The following is a 25965-nucleotide window of genomic DNA, read 5'->3' as shown; positions in this document are numbered from 1 at the left end:
TCTAAACAGTTTTCTGAATGAGGGTGAACTGGAAAAAATGCAGTAGGTCCACTTTAAATAAATAGCAGGACATCTGAATGTTGTCATCTTAAATATCAGCAAACTAATAGCTGACAAGAAAAACAAATATTTTAACCTTCTTGTGCAAATACTACTTTGTTCCTGTGCTGTGGTAAATGGAAATACACATGACCACAAGAACATGAAAATAAGGAACTACTCCCCTTATGTAAGGGAGAAGCTGTGGATGTGGTATACCTAGTCTTTAGTAAGGCATTTGATACGGTCTCGCATGATATTCTTATATATAAACTAGGCAAATACAATTTAGATGGGGCCACTATAAGGTAGGTGCATAACTGGCTGGATAACCATACTCAGAGAGTTGTTATTAATGGTTCCCAATCCTGCTGGAAAGGCATAACAAGAGGGGTTCCTCAGGGGTCTGTTTTGGGACTGTCTCTGTTCAATATCTTCATTAACGACTTAGATATTGGCATAGAAAGTACGTTTATTAAGTTTGCAGATGATACCAAACTGGGAGGGATTGCAACTGCTTTGGAGGACAGGGTCATAATTCAAAATGATCTGGACAAATTGGAGAAATGGTCTGAGGTAAACAGGATGAAGTTTAACAAAAACAAATGCAAAGTGCTCCGCTTAGGAAGAAAAAATCAGTTTCACACATACAGAATGGGAAGAGACTGTCTAGGAAGGAGTACGGCAGAAAGGGATCTAGGGATTATAGTGGACCACAAGCTAAATATGAGTCAACAGTGTGATGCTGTTGCAAAAAAAGCAAACATGATTCTGGGATGCATTAACAGGTGTGTTGTGAGCAAGACACGAGAAGTCATTCTTCCGCTCTACTCTGCGCTGGTTAGGCCTCAACTGGAGTATTGTGTCCAGTTCTGGGCACCGCATTTCAAGAAAGATGTGGAGAAATTGGAGAGGGTCCAGAGAAGAGCACCAAGAATGATTAAAGGTCTTGAGAACATGACCTATGAAGGAAGGCTGAAAGAATTGGGTTTGTTTAGTTTGGAAAAGAGAAGACTGAGAGGGGACATGATAGCAGTTTTCAGGTATCTAAAAGGGTGTCATAAGGAGGAGGGAGAAAACTTGTTCACCTTAGCCTCTAAGGATAGAACAAGAAGCAATGGGCTTAAACTGCAGCAAGGGAGGTTTAGGTTGGACATTAGGAAAAAGTTCCTAACTGTCAGGGTAGTTAAACACTGGAATAAATTGCTTAGGGAGGTTGTGGAATCTCCATCTCGGGAGATATTTAATAGTAGGTTAGATAAATGTCTATCAGGGACGGTCTAGACAGTATTTGGTCCTGCCATGAGGGCAGGGGACTGGACTCGATGACCTCTCGAGGTCCCTTTCAGTCTTAGAATCTGAATCTATAAGAGCAGAAAAAGAGGGAAGTAGCAAGTTTCATTAAGAAAAATATACCTCTTCAGTCAATGAGCACTCAGACAAATCAGGGAGATCACTTTTGTATCAGCATTACAGAAAGAGAGTCAGATCTTCCTGCTAAATATATACGCACTGAATGAAAAACCTTCTTCTCATTTTATGTCTAACTGGGTCACTGCCCAAACTATCCCTGAAACCAACTGAATGGGGAGATTTAGTTGTTCATTAAATTTACAAAAGATTGATTACCCAATAGGTCAAAGCCTCAGCACGTGTAAATTGATACTGCTCCTTTCACGTCAAAGCTGCTTTACACTAGCTGAAATTTTTGGCCTAAGGACTCTAATATGCTAATGAGAGACCCAGACTTGAGAGTGATCTGGGAAAGTGGAAATGCCAAAGGTACTGTACACAAAGTTTGCTCCAGAGCAGACCCCTTTCTTATCCCTAAAGCAAACCTCCTAGAAATACTCAAATGTAAAATCCTCTGCTTATTTCTCTTAGACCATTCTTCTATTCCTTTGCCACTCCAAACAGTCCTTAGACAATAATATTTTCAAGAGATAAATAGCATTCATAATTTTTCAGTCTAAGTGACTTTCTTTTTCTGAATTTTAGCCACATTCATGAAGACGAGAATGTGTTCCATAAGAAAGCACAGTATGTGTCTCCTCTGTTACAGGCTCCATTTGAACTGAACGCAAAAACTTTGTCTACACTTGCGGCGGTGGCACATAGGGTACATGTAGCTGTATACCACAGTGAAAAGCAGGCCATGTCTACACAGCGGTATGTAGGTCCATGTGGCAGCGAAGGGCTCTGGCAGTGGGGAGGCAGCTGGGAAAGGTTCCGGCAAGGGGAAGATGGGGGGAAAGGCTCTGGCAGCAGGGAGCTGCTGGAGTCTTTCCCCACTGCTTCACTCCTGGTGGAGCCTTTCCCTGCTGTTGGAGTCTTTCTCTGTGGCTGGGAAAAGCTCTGTCAACAGGAAGGCAGAGGGACACTACGCTGCTTAAAAAAAAGCAGGGTAGGCATGGGGAGGCGCTGCTTGGGGGAGTAGAGAGCTGTGTAGGGGATATACCATAAGGTTCTGATGCGTCTTTGCTCGCCTAAGCAGTGCCCCACCATCTACACTGCTTTTTATACCCATGCCAGGGGGCATGCAGAGTCTGCTTTCTACACATGTCTATAAGTGTAGACATAACCAAAATGGCAGCTGCCTTCAGCATACAGCACATTCCTAGATCTTTAAAGGTTAAGTACATATAAAAGAAAACAGGTTTGATGATGATGATGATGATGATGATGTAAAAAACTAACTCTTATATAGCGGTTTTCTTCAGTAACTCTCAAAGCGCTTTGCAAGGGAAGTTAATATCATTATCCCATTCTTACAGGTCGGGAAACTAAGGCGAAGAGAGGTGAATTGATTTGCCTAAGGTCATCTAGCAGGCTAGCAGCAGAGCCAGGAATAGGTTTCCTAAATCCCAGTCCAGTGCTCTGTCCATTAGATCACAACTCTCTCCCGATTGACAAACAGCAACCACCAGGGTGCTGCCAAAACGGGCATGGATTTAACCCAGTCTTCATCGTATTGTTCAGTTCCTTCTCCCCTTTGGACATTGATTGTTACATTTCACCTTATCCTACAATTATTGCCTAACCTCGCTGATTAACTTGGACCAGACATAGTTCCTGCTTGGACGCTCTTAGAGAATTCACTCCTTCTAGCTCACCCCTGAAATCAATGTCCTTTATCAATATATAAATCATAAGTTCTTCTCCAACGCTCATCTTGGATGGCCTGTTGGGGTGGAAGTACTGCACACCCTGCCAGCTCCACCCCTTTTTATCTGGCATTACAAACAGTCCCCCACTCTTTGAGCTCAGTATGCGTGTGCACTAGGACTGGGTCAAATCTCATGGTTTATTCTTTCTTGGGCACTTTACAGTAAAATGTCCTGTTTCCCCCCACAGTGTTATAAAATATTCGGCTCCAGTGAAGCAGAGAGATTGACTTGGCATGCTGCACGAAACACTTGCATAAAGTTAGGAGGAAACCTGCCTTCTATACATAATGAACAAGTGCAAGGTATAATATCTGGTCCCTTCGGTACTAGATGAGACATCTACCCATTTCTAACAATCATAAACGTAGTTTATGTAGCTGGAATTTTGAGGCTGCTCCAGTAAACTATGCTGCCTTTGTCACTAATAGTTAATATAAGAATTAATGAAAACTACTTTGAGAAAAATGTATCATACCTGCCTAACTTCCAAAGTTCGATGCTAGCATGCATCACCATAGTACCTGAGTGCCTTCTGTAACACATTATGCATAGGGTACTGAACATCAGTTCCTAGGTGGGGGGTACAAATTACCTGTGTTGTGGCTGTACTATTTCTGTGTCCTCTTCCAAGGGGCTGTGGTTAGAGTTTTTAAACTGAAAACCTTTATTTGTACTTTTCCTAATTGAATCCTCCTATCTCTTTTAAGTTACTATTTTTGTAACAGACATTCCTTTCAATCTCACCATCAGGCAATTATTTAGAGTAATAAAATGTAGCATTTGCAAGTTTTTTTTAATTCAATACTTGAGCAGTAATTTTATTTTTAGTATTTTTTACCATTGTTCAAGTTTTGGGCATGCTGGTGTCTTCAGAGATTGGAGAAAGGGAATCCATTTTTGTAAAACATATACCTCTGGGTTTTTTGCAGCTTTCCTCACCTTCCATTTAAAGGATGTCATGGCTGAAACCTGGATTGGACTGAACGATATTAACATGGAGGGCCATTATCTTTGGACAGATGGGAGTTTATTTGACTATGCAAAGTGGGCCAGGAATTTCCCATTTAGAGATAGTTACATACGAGTTGACTGGACACTTGTTACACAGGAGGTAAACAGAACAAATATGACTAAACCACTGTAACCTGGGGCAGAGTCAAGCTTTATGCAACCAGTTCAACTTGTCTCTTATTGAAAACATTGACTGCCACGGAAGGCGCTACTGCAAACAGAGGGTTTACGTTTTTTACATTGTCTCCATGTACTAGCAGTTCTGATTGCAAATCTTTTTTTGCAGAAATCCAGAACTATAGTAGCATGGTGCTTTAACAGAGTTATATTCATTGCAGATACTCAGTATGTTTTTTTTTTAACTTTGCATTATTTTCTTTTACATGATAGGTTGTATGATAATAGTGTAATAGTCTGGGTGCACTGTAAGGGATTGCCAGCACTTGACGAATGCTCTTGTACCAATCAAATGCAAGCCCTGAAGTTCATTTTTGCTTTTTAAGAAAATACTTATATTTAACCCACCTCCTTCCAGAAATTTAAATACTTGTTTCCTTTTCTTAAAAAAGTAGTTTTATGTACACTGTGCCACAGAATCAAAATTAGAGCAGAAAAAGATTTATTGGGTCTCATTATTAATAAGTAACCTCTATTATTTTGCCAGCATTTTTTTCACTTTTATTAATTCATGTATCCTTTGTCCCTAGACTGACTGTATTGCAATGATGAAGAGATTTGTAGGAGAGGAAGGGAAATGGGGAAACAATGATTGTCAGCAGAACAAAAGCTATATATGCCAGATGGACAGCAGTGAGTTTAATTTGATCAGCCTTCTAATTTAAAGCACATTTAATAACCCCTCTGAGTTCTAAAGTTCCTTGTTTACTCAGATACTGTGGCTGCCAATATCTCAAGCATCTGGTGCCAAGAAGCTGCATCTTCTGTCACAGCCCAGGAATTCTAGATGGAATAGCTATCACGGGTATCCTATGTTATGGCTCTGAGTTGGGGTTAGATTTCACCTCCAGTTTATTTGCACTTCACCCACAGAGTCTGAATACTCAGGATTTGAGTGAAAAGGGAAACATTTATTATTTCAATTTTTCCATTTGTATGTTCTGACCAAGATTTTCAGAAGTGACTAATAATTTTGGGTGTCTGAATTTTTCGATGCCCATCTTGAGACCCCCTCAAAAGGATGTGATTTTCAGAGGGTTGGTGGTCAGCACTTTCTGAAAATCAGAACCATTGAAGAGGTCTTAAGTTGAACACCCTGAAACTGAAGAACTTAAAATCACCTTTGAAAATCTTGTCTTGGAAAAATAGGTAGGGTTTATGTCAAAGTGCTGAACTATAATAAAAGCTAATAAGTAATTACTGTTTTCATAATATTGAAATGCCAGACCATTGGTCATGGCATTGTTGGGTTTCTTTGCTGCAATTACAAAAATAAATTACTGCAATTTAACTGGCACTGCATGGGAAGGTATAATGTCTGGCCTTAAAGTCTATGAGTCAATAGGCTTGTCGTCACTACTGGGGAGATCAACTTTGCTGAAATCGATGCAGCGGGTGTCAAATTAGGGGGTCTAATGAAGACCTGCTAAATTGATGGTAGAGTGCTCCCTGGTCAACTCCAGTACTTCAGCTCCCCGAGAAGAGTAAGGTAAGTTGATGGGAGAGCGTCTTCTATTGATGTAGCACGGTGAAGACACCGGGATAAGTTGACCTAAGCTACGTCGACTCCAATTACGTTATTCACGTAGCTGGAATAGCATAACTTAGGTTGACTTACCCTGGTAGTGTAGACAAGGCCTCTGTAAACTTCTCTGCAAAACTCTACTTCTGTACCTCATGCCTGCAGCTGTTTTTTTCTAGTTTTGAGCCTTTCATGACCAGAGATGTCCCTCTGTACATTATTTTGTTGTAGTTTTCTATGTGCTTATTTAATTTGTAAGAACAACCACAAAAAGTGCCTATCCCAGCCTCTACGTGCCCTGGCTAATATTTAAAAAGCACAAGTCCAACAGTAACCTCCACAATATAGGGTATAACTAAAAAAATTGTACCCTTAAAAATCATTAACAGAGAAAAAATGTCTCTTGGGGATTAAGTTAAGGACACAATAACAGGTTATACTATTCATCTGGGTCTGCGGGGATTTCATGTAATTTGACTGGCATTACCCAAGTAGGGTCAAAGCTACACAACCCAATTTTCCTCTAGATCTGCAGAGTGGGAAGTGGCTGGAGAACAGATTCATCCAAAGCTCATTTGCACTCATAGAGTCCAGAGGAAGAGGAAAGATGTGGCTAGTTATGGGGAAATGCTGGACTCAGCTTGATAGCAGATAGGTGCCACAGTTGGCACTACCGGAAGAACAGAAATTTGGGTCAGAGGATGGCAGCTGAGGATTCCCTTTACATAAAGGAATCTCTGGCTGGAATAAAGCATTCCCCAGTTGCTACTAAAACTGGATAAGCACAAAGGCAGCAGCTTTAAGCCATTTTTGCCCTACTTTTTCAGGCCCTGCACTGAGAACAACTCAGCCAAAGTCGTATTTCTGTATACCATACCATCAGAGGGATAATGCTGGTTTGGTTTTCCGTTTGTACCCCAAACTCTTTTGATTAAACTCTGGAAAGGGAAGAATGAATATTTGTTTGTTTTGCTTGTCCATTTAGGAAGCAATTTGCCCCACCCCTGTGTACTCCTATTTTGAGGATTTAAGTGGTTTCTGTGTTGGGTGAATTTCACAGTTGGCTAGAGGGAAATCCATCCTGTGAAAGCACCCAGCTGATTTTCACTTGTGACCTAGAGTAGGTGTGGATTCATTGTTCTAGATTTGAACAGCAAACACGATTCATCAAAATATATTGTATATATTTCTTTGGGTTGTAAATGAGGAATGATTTTCACTTATTGCTTGTGCTGTCCCACTCAATTTTTGTAATACTGCATTTATTTGTGGTGCAATGGTATGACTAACCAAGCATGCAAACATTTTCATTGTTTTTTTTTTCTTCCCCAAAACAACAGACCCTGATTTATTTCATTCCCCAGCAATTCCAGCCTCAGACATTATTCATTATGGTAATAGTAGCTATTCAATTATCCGCTCCAAAATTAATTGGGAAGAGGCACGAAACAACTGCAAGAAAAAATCTTTAGAACTTGCCAGCATTTTGGATTACTATAGTGCTTTATTCCTGTGGTTATACATGTTGCAGTTTGGAGAGCCTGCATGGGTTGGTCTCAACAGCAATGTGGTAAGAACACGAAACGGGTGAGGTCTGAATGGTACGCTGCTACTCCAAATAGAGCTTGAATTTTCCTTTAAATTTTGACCTTATCCATTTTATAGGGCTTTAATAGGTAGACTCTTGATGGTCTCAAGCTGAGTATCAAGTTATCTAGGAATCCCTAACTCTTCTATGTCACGGTCCTTCAAAGATATCCTGAGATGCAGCTAGAGTAGCAGGGAAGCCATACTAGGAGAAACAAGTAGTGAGTGGAAAAGGGGAGCAATAGAAATGTAGTGAGGAAAGCTGATCAGCAGTTGGAGGGGAAGTCTAGGAAATGTGGTTCGGATGGTAAAGACTGTAGAAAGTTCTTTTCAGTTTCTGAGGAAGCTGCTATTTAATAGATACAGTAACTCCTCACTTAAAGTCGTCCCGGTTAACGTTCTTTCATTGTTACCTTGCTGATCAATTAGGGAATATGCGTGTTTAAAGTTGTGTAATGCTCCCTTCTAATGTCATTTGGCAGCCACCTGCTTTGTCTACTGCTTGCAGGAAGAGCAGCCCATTGCAGCTAGCTGGTGGGGGCTTGGAACCACAGGGTAGATCAGCAGCCCCCCTATCAGCTCCCCAGTCCCCTAAGTTTCCTGTGCAGCAGCTGCCCAGCAGGCTATCAATTGCAGCTGTCCCTCCCACCACTGCCATGTGCTGCTCCTGCCTTCTGCCTTGGAGCTGCTCCCTGAGACTCCTGCTTGCTGTGCGGGGGGGAGGGAAGAGAGAGGGGGGAGGCTAATGTCAGGGTGTCCCCCTCCCCTCTGCTCCTGCACCCCGCTTACCCCATCTTCCCTAGAGCAGGGGGGACACACCAGGGCTCAGGACAGAGGGAGATTGCAGCAGCTGCTGTCTCAGCAAGCTAATCTAATTAACAAGGCAGTGTACTTAAAGGGGAAATGCGCATATCTCCCTCCATTCCTGCTGCCTTGTAGAGTGAGAGAGTTAACCCTTGAGGGCTCAGCCAACTGCTAGTTCTTCATTTAGCAGTAAGGGAGATATCCCACCTTTTGACTCCTCCACCTCAATCAAGCTTCACAATCATCATCGTTGTGTACCAGTATTAAATTGTTTGTTTAAAACTTATACTGTGTGTGTGTATGTATATAATATAGTCTTTTGTCTGGTGAAAAAAATTTCCCTGGAACCTCATCGCCTCATTTACATGAATTCTCATGGGGAAATTGGATTCACTTAACATCGTTTCACTTAAAGTCGCATTTTTCAGGAACATAACTACAACGTTAAGTGAGGAGTTACTGTATTGCAAAAGCCTCGCTCTTTGCTTGATGGTTGTTTATCCCAGCGTTGTGGCTGTGGTGGGTGCAAATTCTGCTAGCAAAGACCAACACATTTAGTGTGGATCGGCAGAGGGGTATGTGGTGGAACTTTTTTCTTCTATTTGAGTTTCTGTCTGCTGCAGTTTTTTCAGTAACACAGTTGGGAGTATTACAGGTAGAAGCTTATGGTCTCATGCTTTTAAATAGTGATTGTGGTGTTTTCCTAAATTAATGCTGGGTCCCTTTTCCTTTTTAATAAAAGCTTTATTTTGTTGTACACGGACTCAGTGCTTGCGAGTGGGGAAGTATTGCCTCTGACAGGAGCCCCAGGGTGGTTTTTAGTTTTCCCAGGTTGGTGGGACTCAATCTGGTCTATTTTGTGTTGTTAAGAGGAATCCCTGGATATTGAACCCGGCCCTTGTTGCTGCCAACTGCACCTGGCAGAAGGGTTACAAATGCATAAGGCACACTGTTCTACATCACCCTCAGACGTGCTCAGTACTCATTTGAATGTGTCAGAATAACAATGGCATATGGGTGTTTCCTGCAAAATAGGGCTGCATATATCATCAGGGGATGTGTATGAATCCTCTGATCTGAAACAGGAGACTAGAGTGTAAACAGAGAGAATCATGTTTATGCCTATGAGCTGCCATTTGTTAATTCCATTTGTTTTGCTTTTAGACTGATGGCTATTACAAATGGACTGATAACAGGAGAATCAAATATTCTAATTGGGCTAGAGGGGAACCAAAACAGAAAATAGCCTGTGTCTATCTAGACCTTGATGGAACCTGGAAAACAGCATCCTGTGATGAAAATTATTTCTCTGTCTGTAAACGGTCTGATGGTAAGCAATTGAATGTAACAGTTCTAGTTTCGTGCCCTGGAATTCGAGAGCCTGCACTAGAGGTTGGATTTGGTTTTACAACAATATATAATATTTAACATATATTAACGGATAGAGAACCTGTGTCTGTCAAGTACATAACCCTATTTTGCATTAATATTGCATTTTTTCAAACATGTACTCAATGACACAGATTGCTGCTGCTTTTTGGAACTCAGGAGATAGCTAATGAGTTATATAAAATTTCAAAGACATTCCTTAAAGCCAAACAGAGCGTGTATTATTGGAATAAGTGTCAGTACTTTTAAAGTCTGTAAAATGGAGTCTCTATCCAGTTGAAAGAATAAATAGGAATTTATGGGAGTAGCTCTGATCTATGAAGTCTAATTGTTGGAGGAAACACTCTGTTCCTTCACAATAATCAACCTGTATACAGTAGCAGAAACTTCTATGTTCTGCACAATAATGCCACTACATTGCAACAGTTGGAGGGTAGCCTGGATAATTACATCTGGTTACTCCTATTACCTATGGAAACAATGACTTCTAGATGGCTAGTGTGCTATAGGATGCAAAAAAATCACTGGTGGGACAAGCAAAAATATTACACTTGCAGTGACTCTATAGACTGCATATATAGGCATCATCTATGACAGAACCCAACCTCTTCTGCTTCAGAAAATCAGCTCATTTGAGCTACAGGAGAATCACCATTAGCTATAGCAGCAGAAGGTTTAAAAGTGTGGAGAACATTTTAAAGGGTCAGACCAAGCTTTTTGGTGTGTGTTTCAACTCATATGAGTTTGCATTCCCAAAGTTTCATTGGAATTTTAGATTTACCTGAAAATATGATTTATGTTTTCATTTTTGCAAGGTTTGCAAAGCTGTACTTATCATCCCTTTGTGAGCCAAATGATAGAATCACATATACCAATCACATAGATTTTATCAGTTCTGAAATTACATCCTCTAGGCTGCTCTAACCTTTGCTCGTAGCTAATTCTGGGAGCATAGCCAGAGTATGCAGTACTCCAGCCAGTCCTGCTCCCCATGCCTCTCTGCATTGGGGGCTGTGGGGAGGGCGTCCTAGAGGTCATAGGAGTAGTTTATTTGTTTACATACCTGACCATTAGATGGAGGCCCCGAGCACAAGAACACAGAGCCCATTGGTCCTAAGATGGATCATTAGGCCCCTGAAGAGAGAGGAATGAAGGGATTGGGGTATCTTAAGAATGGGCTACACATACAAGGGTTTTAGAATGATACGTCTTTTTGTACACTGCACAATATGCTCTGTTACTTATGTGGGATCTTTAATAGCCTACATTTCTTGAGTGTAGGGTTCTTTTCTTTTCTTTTTCCAGGTCGTGCACTGAGCTTGATCTGCATATGCAACTCCCACTGATGTCGATGGGAGATGCATGTACAGACTGACAGGATTACTGATTTGTGGCCTGACATGATTAATTGCAGAGTATTCTGTGTAACAAGAGGCTGCAACACTAATATTTCACAAGTTTAAGGTTGTTCCATACAATGTAATGATTGGAATTGGTTGAAAATTTTCTGCTGGCAGTTTTTCTGTTAGGAAAGCTGATTCAACGAAATCTATAGCTCCAACAGAAATGTGTCAATTTTGCCGAAATTTTGTTTTTAAAAAACAAAACAAAAAATATTTGTTTCAATAAGATTAACTGTTTTATTTCAATCTTATCAAAGTTTTGTGTTTTGGCTATTTTCTTATGAATATGTTTATATTATATTATTATTTATTTTAAAAAACGGAAGAAAACAAAATGTCAAAAACTCTAAATTTCCCATGGGATTGAAATTCTGAGTTTTGCTCAGCTCTAGTGATAATGAAGATTCTGATTTATATAGATTAGATTGTGCTGATGAGCTGCAATTGGGAGCTTCTGCTACTTGGTATCTTTTTTGAGCTTGTAGTATCTACTTACTAAAACGTGCTTAGCAGCTTTTTAATTAACTTTTAAGAACCCTATTTTCTGAAGTCATGGAAGTCAATAGCAAAATTCTCACTGGCTTTAGTTTCTTAACTGTTTCTTAACAGTTATAGCTCCTACTGATCCTCCACAACTCCCTGGAAAATGTCCGAAATCAAGAAACCCCTTATCTTGGATTCCTTTTCGTGGCCATTGCTACTTCTTTAATGCCCATAGTACCAGCTGGGCTGAATCCTCTACTGAATGCACTCGATTAGGTGAGTGTTCTCTTTTATTAAAAGGTCAGACTTTAGTGTTCACATAAAATTCACATTTAAAAATCCTTAATTGTATTATTATTATGGTAAAACCTTTGCGCGTTAAAACAAAGAATTTTAACATTTAATTTACTTTCCACCATTATTGCTGTTTGCTTGCTTTTTGCATTTCACTCACCTTGGACAATGAAACTAAGCAGATCAATTTCCCTTGTCACTTATAGTCATCTCTGCTCTTTGGTTCTAATGCATGTGTGTACTGCTACAATGCTCTTAGGTTTGAGTTTCTATCATCACATGTCATTATTTTATTTTAAAATCATAGAGCTAACTATAACAGGACTGCTTGGAAATAGTGACCATAATATAATAACATTTAACATTCCTGTGGTGGGAAGAACATCTCAACAGCCCAACACTGTGGCATTTAATTTCAGAAAGGGGAACTATGCAAAAATGAGGAGGTTAGTTAAACAGAAATTAAAAGGTACAGTAACTAGAGTGAAATCCCTGCAAGCTGCATGGACACTTTTCAAAGACACCATAATAGAGGCCCAACTTAAATGTATACCCCAAATTAAAAAACATAGTAAAAGAACTAAAAAAGAGCCACCGTGGCTTAACAACCATGTAAAAGAAGCAGTGAGAGATAAAAAGGCATCTTTTAAAACGTGGAAGTCAAATCCTAGTGAGGTAAATAGAAAGGAACATAAACACTGCCAAATTAAGTGTAAAAATGTAATAAGAAAAGCCAGAAAGGAGTTTGAAGAACAGCTAGCCAAAAACTCAAAAGGTAATAACAAAATGTTTTAAAATACACCTCTACCCCGATATAACATGACCCGATATAACACGAATTCGGATAAAATGCGGTAAAGCAGCGCTCCGGGGGGGTGGGGAGAGAGGGCTGCACACTCCGGCAGATTGAAGCAAGTTCAATATAATGCAGTTTCACCTATAACACAGTAAGATTTATTGGCTCCCGAGGACAGTGTTATATCGGGGTAGATCGAGATACAAAAAGCAACAGAGGGTCCTGTGGCACCTTTAAGACTAACAGAAGTAAGCTCCCAATACTTCTGTTACATTTATGCTCCCAATACTTCTGTTAGTCTTAAAGGTGCCACAGGACCCTCTGTTGCTTTTTACAGATTCAGACGAACACGGCTACCCCTCTGATACGAGATACAAAAGGAACACTTAAAGACAATAAAATCATTGCGGAGAAACTAAATGAATTCTTTGCCTCAGTCTTCATGGCTGAGGATGTTAGGAAGATTCCCAACCCTGAGCCGTCCTCTGTAGGTGACAAATCTGAGGAATTGTCACAGATTGAAGTGTCCCTAGAGGAGGTTTTGGAATTAATTGATAAAATTAACAGCAACAAGTCACCGGGACCAGATGGCATTCATCCAAGAGTTCTGAAAGAACTCAAATGTGAAATTGCGGAACTATTAACTATGGTTTGTAACCTGTCCTTTAAATCAGCTTCTGTACCCAATGACTGGAAGTTAGCTAATGTAACGCCAATATTTAAAAAGGGCTATAGTGGTGATCCCGGCAATTACAGACTGGTAAGTCTAACGTCCGTACCTGGCAAATTAGTTGAAACAATAGTAAAGAATAAAATTGTCGGACACATAGAAGAATATAAATTGTTGGGCAAAAGTCAACATGATTTCTGTAAAGGTAAATTATGTCTTACTAATCTATTAGAGTTCTTTGAAGGGGTCAACAAACATGTGGACAAGGGGGATCCAGTGGACATAGTATACTTAGATTTCCAGAAAGCCTTTGACAAGGTCCCTCACCAACGGCTCTTATGTAAATTAAGTTGTCATGGGATAAAAGGGAAGATCCTTTCATGGATTGAGAACTGGTTAAAAGCCAGGGAACAAAGGGTAGGAATAAATGGTAAATTTTCAGAATGGACAGAGGTAACTAGTGGTGTTCCTCAAGGGTCAGTCCTAGGACCAATCCTATTCAACTCATTTATAGATAATCTGGAGAAAGGGGTAAACAGTGAGGTGGCAAAGTTTGCAGACAATATTAAACTGCTCAAGATAGTTAAGACCAAAGCAGACTGTGAAGAACTTCAAAAAGATCTCACAAAACTAAGTGATTGGGCAACAAAATGGCAAATGAAATTTAATGTGGATAAATGTAAAGTAAAGCACATGGGGAAAAAATAACCCCAACTATACATACAATATGATGGGGGCTAATTTAGCTACAACTAATCAAGAAAGCGATCTTGGAGTCATCATGGATAGTTCTTTGAAGACGACCACGCAATGTGCAGTGGCAGTCAAAAAAGCAAACAGGATGTTAGGAATCATTTAAAAAGGGATAGAGAATAAGACAGAGAATATCTTATTGCCCTTATATAAATCCATGGTATGCCCACATCTTAAATAGTGCATGCAGATGTGGCCTCCTCATCTCAAAAAAGATATACTGGCATTAGAAAAGGTTCAGAGAAGGGCAACTAAAATGATTAGGGGGTTGGAACGGGTCCCATATGAGAAGAGATTAAAGAGGCTAGGACTTTTCAGATTGGAAAAGAGGAGACCAAGGGGGAATATGATAAAGATATATAAATCATGAATGGTGTGGAGAAAGTGAATAAGGAAAAGTTATTTACTTGTTCCCATAATCTAAGAACTAGGGGTTACCAAATGAAATTAATGGGCAGCAGGTTTAAAACACACAGCGCACAGTCAACCTGTGGAACTCCTTGCCTGAGGAGGTTGTGAAGGCTAGGACCATAACAGGGTAACAGGGTTTAAAAGAGAACTAGATAAATTCATGGAGGTTAAGTCCATTAATGGCTATTAGCCAGGATGGGTAAGGAATGCTGTCCCTAACCTCTGTTTGTCAGAATCTGGGAATGGGTCACAGGGGATGGATCACTTGATGATTATCTGTTCTGTTCATTCCCTCTGGGGCACCTGGCATTGGCCACTTTCGGTAGACAGGATACTGGACTGGATGGCCCTTTGGTCTGACCCAGTATGGCCATTCTTATGTTTTCATGTTCTTTAATCATAAATTGAAAACCTCAATTTTTGTCCGAAACCATTTCAGAGTGTCCTTATAAATTTAGAAACAGGAGCACACACACAAAAATTCCCAAACTGTGGGTATATCATAGTATCTATCAACAGGTGGGGCATGGTCCAAAAGTGGGTTACACCCATTGCCTGAAAGCTGCAAAATCCTTCATCAGTAGGACCCACCAGTAATCTAGGGAGAGAAAGGAAGAAGCAGCTCTCTCCTTTCTTCTTCCTAATGCTGTTGCCTGTGCCATGCTCCTTCATCTCTCACCCGCCAACCAATCCAAGAGTAGCTCCTCAACCTCCACACCTCTCCATTCCAGGGTAGGGAAAGGGAAAGTGATGCTTCAAGGGGTGGTGGGACGATCTGCTGAGCTTCCCAACATCCAGATCTGCATGCTTCACAGACTAGGGTAAGGAGGGAGAAGTTACCCCAGCTTGGGGGAATGAGCCCCTTCATTCCTAACCCTCATCAAGGCCCTCTTAACCCCAACACTTTTGGATCTCTAGCCCACAAAATTCTCCACAAACCAAATCCCATAACCATTTGCTGCAGGGGGTGTGGCCTCAACTGGAAAAGGCGTGGCCTCAACTAGAAGAGGCTGGGCCTTTAAATACCTAGGCTCTTTAAATCAAGATTTAAAGGCCCCGGGGCTCTGGCTGCGGCTGGGAGCCCAGGGGCCTTTAAATCACACCCGGAGCTACCAGCTGCAGAGGCAGCTGGGGGTCCCGGGGCTCAAGGGCAATTTAAAGGGCCCGGGGCTCTGGCCGCCGCTACCGCAGCGGAGCCCCTGGCCCTTTAAAGCGCTGCCCGAGCCCCACTGCCAGACCCCAGGGTATCTGTGGCAGGGCTCCGGCAGCGCTGCTGCGGGGAGCCCCGGGCCCTTTAAATCACCGCTGGAGCCCTGCCACCGCTACCGCTGGGCTCGGGCGGTGAGTTAAAGGGCCTGGGGCTCTGGCTGCTGTGGGGAGCCCCAGGCCCTTTAAATCACCAGCCTGGGGAAGCCGGTCTGGTCCGGCATGGCGTACTGGCTCTTGCCGGTATGCCTTACCGGACCGGACCAGCTTACTTTCACCTCTGGTTCCATGACACTATTTTGGCTCACTTGCCAAACAAGAATGACAACCATCGGTATATATTGTCTATAAAAATATGCTTCCCCAATAACCTCAAAATAATACTCTGTGTGATGTAACCTAAAGTTTTCAAATTATGTTTGCAGTGAAATCCATTCCTTTATTTTCGATTACATCACTTAGGATCCAGACTATGCCCTCCCCTACAGCCTTACCACCCTCTGTATTCTTTATTCATACACCCGCCTATACCCTATTAACAGCAGGGGCATTTATGTATTACAGAACCTTGTACTGTATCAAAAGCCATAACCTGAGACTGGTTTCTGTGGCAGGATACAACTTATTTGTTTCCTAATGTTTTGCAGGTGCTACTTTGGTTTCAATAGAAGATTTAGCTGAATCCAAATTTCTAGCAGACATTATAGAGCCACATAAAGGAGAGACAAGTGGGTTTTGGACAGGAATATATAGAAACGTTGATGGTAATTATTTTAGTTTTGATATTTAATCATATAAATTCTGTATTCAATAGACTGAAAGCTGATTAAAATATGTCATAACTTAGGCTGTAATGAATAGAAAATAGAAATTCATCTGGAAAGATTACTAAGCAGTAACAAAAAAAAAATTAGATCTATGGTATCTTAATCTGAAAATCTTACTTGGAGTTGTTGGTTTCATCTAGCAAAAGTATGACCCGAGAAATATTGTAAAAGAGAGAGATTTCTGACTCTTCAGTTTGTTTTCTGTTTTAGGGCCCAAGCATGTAATAAGATCCAAATGGGTGAACCCTTATGCCTGCATGGAGACCTAAGGAATTCAGTGGCCTTATGCTTATTAGCTACGTTTTGTAATAAGCGTCTGAACAGCGTAACAGGACAGATTCTCATACACCTCCTGAGCTGCACAACACAGTAGGTGCAGTTCATGGGAAGAGGGGACAAAGGTGCCTTTGCACTGCCCATATTCTTGGCTGTTATGGGGGCCAAAATGAGAGCTGTCCATAGAGGTCTCTCGCAGATGCCTATGGACTGTACTGCAGTCCAGAATTCACATAGCACCAAGTGCTGTGGCATGCCCTCTCCCATCCCTTTGAATATCTTCTTATTCTCCCATCACTACCTCCACCATGGCCCCTACTGCTGGCCTGCAAGGGGACAGCATATCACATCGCCCTACACTGCTCCTGTGCCAGGGAAATTCTCCCCATCCTCTTGCAGCTCCTTTACACCTCACTTGACTCGTGTGCAAGGAGCAGAGCCAGGGCCAAATTTGGCCCCATAGAGTCTTTTTTCTTGCTGTCCTGACCTGTGCCTAAGTTCAGAAAACAATGTGAACCTGGCTAGAGGATGTCTTCTATCCGCAGCTGCTGACTAGTTAATCAGTACTGGTCATAAGCTATAAGGAAAGAATTAGATTTACGGTTACCAGGAAAACAGGATTTTTGGAGAACAAAGAAAGAGAACGTTGGAATGGAAGGGAGCAAAATTAGCCTCAGTCTAATGTAATCAGAAGGTTTTCTCTCCCCTCCCCCCCAATACTTCCAGTATCTTTAAGATCTTTGAGAAACTATGATGAAAATTTTCAAACCAGGGTACCCAAAGTGAAGTATGTGTTTATATTTAAGCACTTCAGCAAAATCAGCTTTCTTTTCAGTGGGAGTTACCGACATATGACTTTAGGTACTTAAATAAAAGTTGCCTGACTTTGTGGATTTAGGTGCCTAATCCCCAAGTTTGAAACTTTTGGCCCATATACCTGAGAAATATGGGCTTATATCATGGAAAACTAGGAAAATGTAATTCTCCATATCTAAGAATCATAATTTGCAAAGATAAAGGCAGTATTTCCCTTGGAAAAGAATAAAGGGAAGTAAAAATCTATTTGCATGTGATGAAATAAGCACCACGAAGATTTTTTTAAAATTTTCCTTTTAGAAACTAAGAAAATTAAATATAAATTCAGACTGACACATATTAACCAAGATTGTCTATAGTGAGTTATCTCTACCCTTTTAATGCATTTTGTCATTAGGGTTGTGGTTATGGCTAGACAAAACTGCAGTAGATTTTGTCAACTGGAATAAAGGACAGCCTTCAAGTAATCAGTTTGAGTACTGTGTGGAAATGTCTGCATCCTCTGGGTACTGGAATACCATTCCCTGCTCTTCCCAAAAGGGGTCCATTTGTAAGAAACCAAAGAGTAAGTGATATGTTAAATCCTATGATTTGATGTTGATGGTTTTATTTTAGTAGTAATGCCAAAGTACATATACTACAAAATACATACTGTTTGTGCTGTGTGAAGTACAGTGTGTCCACATTTCTCCTTTGCTGTTTGTGATTACAACATAAAGCCAAAAATGTCTGAACATTCACATAAGGTAAATACCACAGATTAAAGGCCCTACTCACAAATATCATGTGTAAATATAATCTAGAGCCAGTTTTTCTGCATTTCACATTCAAATATTGAAAACCTCAGCTCATGCTCTGTGACTCTGTCCATACTTAGAATGCAAGGGTACAATTTGCTCTAACATGCTGAGGTGGTAAATGGGAGGGGAAAGCAAAACTTAAGAAAGAGCAAGTAACAAAATGTATATGAGATTTTAAAAAAATATTCTAAGTTTTACAAAGTTTAATGAGCCAGTTGAGTATCCCACCCCAATTCTTGCGCAAATTTAATGTATGCCTCATATGGCTTACCCAAAACTAACTGCATGTAACTTCACTGGCTTTCCTTCCAGGCTTTCCTTCCACCTACAGCTGTAGATGTTCCGATATCTTATTTATTACCTAGTATCAGTGACTACTGCATAGGCACATAAGTAATATCAAGATTTGGGTACCCTCCATGATGTACTTCATACAGTTTCAGACTTTCCCACATAGTTGCACTCTGGGAGCACAGACCAAAGAATGTTCAAATAATAACTCAGGATGTTACTGAATTTGAAAATTCTTTAAACATTTCTGCATTTTTTTCTTTCCTTTTCCAACCTCCTTTAATTTTTTTTTGCCTTTGGAGAACAAGAATTGCATTTAAGTGATTTTCTTTTCTTCCTCTTGCCATGTGAAGATACATGGTGTACTGTGTTCCAGGGGTGGGGAGGAAGGCCAATTCCGGTTAAGCAATCACTAAACTGGATATTCATCCAGAACTCAAATAGAAATCTTTTAAAAGCTAGAAAAAATGTTTTGGTTAGCATTTATCTTATTTCTGTGCACCATCTGCCTTTGTCAGGAAGCAGATATATTGAAATATCATGAGCTATGCTACTCTTGTGGTATTTCTGACTCAACTCAAACAGCAAGTTCTAGAAATATGATACAAAAGCTTGATTTCCTGTCCAATTTTGCAACCTACACAGACTGGTATAAGTTCTACATTTTGTGAGGTTCACCTATTGTTAGTCTCTTCTCCTAAGTGGGTGCAATTGCCCCAGACATCAGCTTTTCATGCAAGTGATAGCATTAGGGCCTTCCAGATGAGTGAGTGCTTGATTTGAGACAATTCTCCTATATCTTAGATCATGAGTTCATAGCATTATAGACCAATAAAGGCTTACGTTTTGTTGCCAAATATATTGGAAAGTACTAAGTCAGTGCTGACACCTGGTTAGTACTTGTGGGACTGATTGTCTCCAGCCCCTATGTGGAAGCACAATGTGGGGTGAACGTGCAAGGAGCCTTCCTAAGTTTTTGTTCCCCAAAACAGGGCCCAGCCACAACTGAGACTAGTGTGACCAGATGTCCTGATTTTATAGGGACAGTCCCGATTTTGGGGTCTTTTTCTTACATAGGCTCCTATTACTCCCCACCCCCATCCCGATTTTTTACATTTGGTGTCTGGTCACCCTAACTGAGACAGAAAGGGAGCATAGCTGTGGTCACATGGTGGTATAGTAGGCACATTCCCTCTGCTCTCCTGTATGCACTGGAAGGCACTATGCCTCTCTCCAGCATGACGTTTGGGGTGCTCCTGTTGGAGATGTGCAAGTCTGTATTGCCTCCTGCTCAGGACTGTGTCTGAAAGATACAGTCTGCCTTTTAATAGCAGTGAAATCCCATTGCCCATATTTGAAATCTGCACTTGAGTACATAATCATCCAGTTGCCATTTAAGTATTGGTAAGTGGTATTAATTTTAAAAGCCTTGCAGACAGCTCACTCATTGTACAGCACAGAGAAATAGCATAAGACAACTGAGCTGGTACAAAGCAAGTGTTTGAGAACTGAACCCTGTAGATGCAGAATATATGAGCTTCAAATACTGGAGCATGTTAAACTAAAACCTACTATGTCTTGAATAGGCTGTGTACAGTACAGAAAATTAGGGCATTTTTTCATGATTTGAACATGTTAGGCCAGATTCTCTCCTGTACTGAGATCTCTTCAGTACAAGAGATTTGGGGCCATCAGGGAGCCAGCTATGCCAGGGCTGAGTGGGCAGTTGGTATAGGAGCCAGCTCTGGAGTCTTTGCATCAGCAGAGCCCTCCCACAGAGAGAATTCTCAGCTAGGAAACCGTGGCCAGATCTAGTATCTTTGCACTGCCTGAGAGGTACAACAGGGAAAGTGGTCAGAATAGTGGGCGTGGGAGACTGGCCATTCTTTCAGAGTGGCAGCCATGTTAGTCTGTATCAGCAAAAACAACGAGGAGTACTTGTGGCACCTTAGACACGAACAGATTTATTTGGGCATAAACTTTCGTGGGCTAAAACCCACTTCATCAGATGCATCTTATGCCCAAATAAATTTGTTAGTCTCTAAGGTGCCACAAGTACTCCTCGTTGTTTTTGGCCATTCTTTGTGGATTATCATTAAATGAGCTATATAACATGACTGGTGCATCACACGTTTTAAGTAATTCCTAGACCTTTTTGGCAGAATGACAATTGCAAATATCTGTGTTCACATTAGGCCATTAGGCCACATTAGGTCATTAGGCACATGTTTCACTGTGAGCATGTGAGTAATGCCATTGAAGTCAATGGGACTACTCACATGCTTAAGTACCTTCATGAATCAGGGTCTCGCTGTATTTGGACGTTATTTGATTATTAATCAAGAAACAAGTACAGTAAGAAATTTTATTCACTGAAGTGTTTGGGTTCTGCTACAATGAATGTCAAGTTAAAGTGGGTATCACATTTTTCAGCTTTGTTAGTTTCATTTAGCAAATGCATCTACAATAAATGAATAAAGTGGTATGACTAAAGCAGTAATTGTTTGTACAGTGTGTGCTTCACCGCATATATCATTTTAAGGGTAAAATGCAGATGTTTGCAGATTTTGACTAAATGTGGGGTTATTTGTTTTTGTTTTTGCAAGTGATTGAAGCTCATCCAAGTGAGAATCTAATAATTAAGAAAGGTAGGACTATTTTCCTCACAAATAACTTCAAAGATAAATTCACATAAGTTCATAACTGTTATTTATTGTGTTTTCTGACATAATTACTATAAAATGCATGTCGGTGTCCTAAAATATCCATATATCTCATTCATGCCCAAGGGCAGGACTCTCTCCCTCCTTAAGTGGGAGTGAGTTTTGAATAACATTGAGGGGTAAGGTTATTCTTTTTCCATATTCTCCTTTCCATGGTGTCACTTCTTTACAGTCAAAAAATATCTCTGCAAACTGACAATATATTCAAACATAAAATACTGCCTTTCTGCTCCCCTGATCCTGGGCCAGCCAGGGGCTAAATGACCCTCAGATTACCCTTAGGCTATAGGCACCTATAAGGACTGTGGCACAGCCTGGGGATCAAGGAAAGTTCCAGGTGCTCTGCCCTTCAGCCTGCCCTCTCCCCTCCCCAATATGCCCCTATGTGGAGGCCTCACAGGTGTAAATCCGCGATTTGACCAAATGCTCCCTACTCTCTGAGCTACACTCAACATAGGACTGTAGGTGGGGTCAAGGGGGTGGGGGAAGGAAGGTGACTTTAAGTTCATCCCCAGCATGACTTAGAGCTACCTATGACCCCATGAGGCTGTTGTGCCATCTCAGGATAGCTGAAGTGCATTGGCACCCTGACTGTTTCCTCTTTATCTCAGCCATTTTCTCCATGCTCAGGGATGGGAAGGGATTGACCTAGAGACAGTATGCTAGACTGAGAAAATTCTAGGCTGTGGAAATCATCAGTAGACTAGCTGAGCTAGCTTTCTGGTCTTTTTCTGCTGCCTGAACAGTGCACAGGAGTCATAGGATGGTTGAGGGTTCTTCGAAAGCAATTAACTCCTGATTTACATCAGTGTGAGTGAGAAGAGACTCAAGCCAATGTTTTTTCTCTAGTCTGCTGCCTAATATCTATCATAACAATTGTCTCTCTAGTAATTATTTTTCATTTATTTTCAGAAGCACCTGCCCATAGGACAGTTTGGATTCTAATTATTCTGGTCCTTATTCTAGTAGGAGCAGGACTCACTGCCTATTTCTTATTCAGGAAAAAAAGACAAAATAAACTACAAACAGATGCCAGCTTCAATAATGTGCTATTAGAACACAGGGATACTGTAACCAGAGAGAGTGATACAAAGGATTCTGTGGACAAGAAAGATCAAAATGAACACACTGTCATCTAGTGTGATAAAATAACTGAATTGCATGTCTGATTTTGAGAAAAAATGATGTAATTGGAATGAATGAAATCTTAACCAAATTTGCATTCTCCTAGTACACTGTTTTGAGCTCTGCATGTATACCTACTAGTAGAGGCAATTATCTCTTTTATAATGTTGAAAATGTCCTAGAACAATTTCACAGGAGGAGACTTGAACAGCATGGCTAACTAACAAGTATTGCAAATAGACAACTGAAGAAAACTAAAATGAAACATGTAGCAGTGTGAATTAACACTCAGGCATCTTTGGGTTTTAGAGTCTTGCATTGCCATAACCCATAAAGTGTCGAGACAGCTGAATAGTGAGAATTGTCTCAGCAAAGCAGGTATCCTATAAATATCACTCAAGAGATCCAGCTGTTTAGACTATACATGAGTTCAACATTTAAAAGACTGTAGTGTTATTTCAGTCAAGATAACTTTGATATGTATAATTTATAATTATATAATATATATAAATTAGATATACAAAATAGATCACAATAATCTTACTTTTACACAAATTGTTTTACCCACTTTATTAGTTCAGTATTATAATCTTAGCTTGTGACTTTGTAATACGATTTCTATAAGCTAATCATGTGTGGATTACAATATTTTTATCACAATATGTGAATAGATGAAAGTCAAATGTAAATGGTTTCCCCTCATTCAGACCTTCAGTTTGAAGTTTTGTAAAATAAATAAGGCTGTTTATTTGGCTACAGGCTTGCATTTTTATAAGATTATATGACTATGAATGTTTTTGTATCAGCTTCAAATTAACAACATTAAATATGTAAACAAAAGGATCTGTTACTTAGATAAGCAATGATGAGCTTAGCATGCAGAGATGCTGATCAAGTGAAGCATTTACTTGTGAGATGGATTGGCTAAGACCATGGGGGAACAATAAAGTATGTACAACATGCCTGTCTAAAAGAGAAATAAACAGTAGGCAGATGCAAAATAAAGCTGTCTGTGCCCATTTTTATTTCAGTTTGATGTGGGTTGTGCATTTCATTATCGCGCCCTCCATGACTTTCTTTGGAAACTGTAACAATGCTTGAATTGAGATGCTCTGGACCATATGACATACCAACATTTCTTGGTAGCATTCCACCTGACAGCCATACTAGACTCTCTTACCTCTCTATAAATCTTAGGACATCTGTGCCAGATTGCAGAAAGGAACAAGGAACAAGAGAGAGCCAGGAAATCAAGTGTTCTGAGGAGAAAAACCTGCAAAACCGAACCCTCCTCAAAGCAGAGCCCCTGCTCTGGAACTCCTTTCCTCTGAGCCAATGTCTGGCTACTTTTAAAATATGGTTCACGATACTCCTTTATTTGGCTTTTTCCAAATAATGACGTTTTACTTAGGGTCCTTCATTGTTTGGTGGCTGGGGAGGGGGCTTAGGGGAGAGTCAGTTTCTGTCTCTTTAAGGACCGGGTGAAAGGGTGTGTTTTATTTTATTTTGTGGTGGCACCTGGGTGACATGATGGTAGGTACCTAAGATAACCCACATTCTAAATAGGTAAAGGCAGGTTTCTACGTTTAAAAAACGGGCAGTTATGTTTTTGAGGTGAAAAAGAACATGATTTTTAATCTGGGTTTTCTATGGCAGGCAAAGTCAAAGGCCAGATCCTCATGTCACCAGGGTTTGAATCCCCTTCCTCTTGTTTAAAGGAGGTTTGTCTAATGAAGTTTTGATCCAGATACACGAACAAAACAAAGACAAAAGTGCTCAAAAACACACAAGTAGTTTAATGTCCCATAATGAAGAAACAGTAACTTACATAAGAAATAGAGAAAAAGGAAGCAGCACTTTTAAGTTCTTATGTAAGTTTATAATACAGAGAGCTGTTAGCAAGACTAGTGGAAACAGGAGCTAGAAATGCTGCACCATCTGTTTCCTATCAAAACCAATAAGAATATAAGAATGGCCCTACTGGGTCAGACCAAACGTCCAGCTAGCCAAGTATCCTGTCTTCTGACAGTGGCCAATGACAGGTGCCCCAGAGGGAATTAACAGAACAGGTAATCATCAAGTGATCCATCCCCTGTCGCTCATTTTATCAATAATGATAAAATTGCTTCCAATAGACAATAGAAAACAAATATTAGAAGTTCACATCATAAAGTTCATAACATGAGACATCTCTGTAAGACTTAGAGTAGGAGGGACCCTCATTACTCCTTGGTTTCTGGCCACAGACCCATTCCTTTTGTCATAGTCATGTACTTGTAAGCCAATTCTGAGGTGGACATAGCTTCATTTCAGACCCAGAGGTCTACAAAGTGCTTTTTGATCTCAGATGAAATTATGCTTTCCCTTGCAGCGCATCTTGCAAGAACTGGCTTCATAATGGAATTGGTTGAAAATTTCATGAACATTTTTAAAATTTTTAGAAAAACAAATTAGCAAATACTCACCAGCAACCACACAACAAAAACACTAACCCAGGAACCTATCCTTGCAACAAAGCCTGTTGCCAACTCTGTCCACATATCTACTCAGGGGACACCATCATAGGACCTAATCACATCAGCCACACTATCAGAGGCTTGTTCACCTGCACATCTATCAATGTGATGTATGCCATTGTGTGCCAGCAATGCCCCTCTGCCATGTACATTGGCCAAACCGGACAGTCTCTACATAAAAGAATTATACCATTCAAAAACCAGTTGGAGAACACTTCAACCTCCCTGGTCTCTTGATTACAAACCTAAAAGTCGTAATATTACAACAACAAAACTTCAAAAACAGACTCTAACAAGAGACTGCTGAACTGGAATTAATTTGCAAATTGGACATCATTAAATTAGGCTTGAATAAAGACTGGGAGTGGATGGGTCATTACACAAAGTAAAACTATTTCTCCATGTTTATTTTTCCCCCCTACGGTTCCTCATACCTTCTCGTCAACTGGAAATGAGCCATTTTGATTACCACTACAAAAAGTTTTTTTTCTCTCCTGCTGGTAATAGCTCACCTTAACTGATCACTCTCGTTATAATGTGTATGATAACACTCATTGTTTCATATTCTCTGTGTATGTGCATATGTATATCTTCCTCTGTATTTTCCACTGCATGCATCCAATGAAGTGGATTTTAGCCCATGAAAGCTTATGCTCAAATAAACTTGTTAGTCTCTAAGGTGCCACAAGTACTCCTGTTCTTTTTTCAAAATAAATTGTAATTCAAAATATTTTAACCAGGTTGACTTCATGGTTAAAGCTCATTTGCCCTTAATGTGGGAATTCAAGTTATTTGTTGAGTATCAATAACATAGTGTATCTCACTCCCCCTCCCACCCTATCCCCAGTGTATGTTACACCACTTATTCTTTGAGTGAAG

At 40.4% G+C, this 25965-nt stretch overlaps 1 protein-coding gene across 3 annotated transcripts in view; it reads left to right on the top strand.

Annotated features, from left to right (window-relative positions):
• The window catches only part of LOC101947068 (macrophage mannose receptor 1-like), a 57688-nt gene extending 34967 nt beyond the window's left edge, over positions 1 to 22721 (top strand). Inside the window, exons 19-28 of one of the 3 annotated variants that reach the window (XM_065583028.1) lie at positions 3394 to 3508; positions 4136 to 4317; positions 4925 to 5027; positions 7257 to 7486; positions 9472 to 9637; positions 11709 to 11858; positions 16360 to 16476; positions 18029 to 18196; positions 21329 to 21370; positions 22361 to 22721. In XM_065583028.1, the coding sequence (XP_065439100.1) occupies positions 3394 to 3508; positions 4136 to 4317; positions 4925 to 5027; positions 7257 to 7486; positions 9472 to 9637; positions 11709 to 11858; positions 16360 to 16476; positions 18029 to 18196; positions 21329 to 21370; positions 22361 to 22584 (1497 nt within the window). In that variant the 3' untranslated portion in view covers positions 22585 to 22721. Of the gene's footprint in view, positions 1 to 3393; positions 3509 to 4135; positions 4318 to 4924; positions 5028 to 7256; positions 7487 to 9471; positions 9638 to 11708; positions 11859 to 16359; positions 16477 to 18028; positions 18197 to 21328; positions 21371 to 22357 lie in introns of all 3 variants that reach the window. The other 2 variants (XM_065583026.1, XM_065583029.1) reach the window with 2 other exon arrangements.
• Positions 22722 to 25965: the final 3244 nt, after the last annotated feature.

Source organism: Chrysemys picta, chromosome 2, assembly GCF_011386835.1.
Source record: "Chrysemys picta bellii isolate R12L10 chromosome 2, ASM1138683v2, whole genome shotgun sequence".
NCBI classification, from domain to species: Eukaryota; Metazoa; Chordata; order Testudines; family Emydidae; genus Chrysemys; species Chrysemys picta.
Note: the sequence above shows the minus strand (reverse complement) of the source record. Positions and strands in the feature narration are given on the sequence as shown.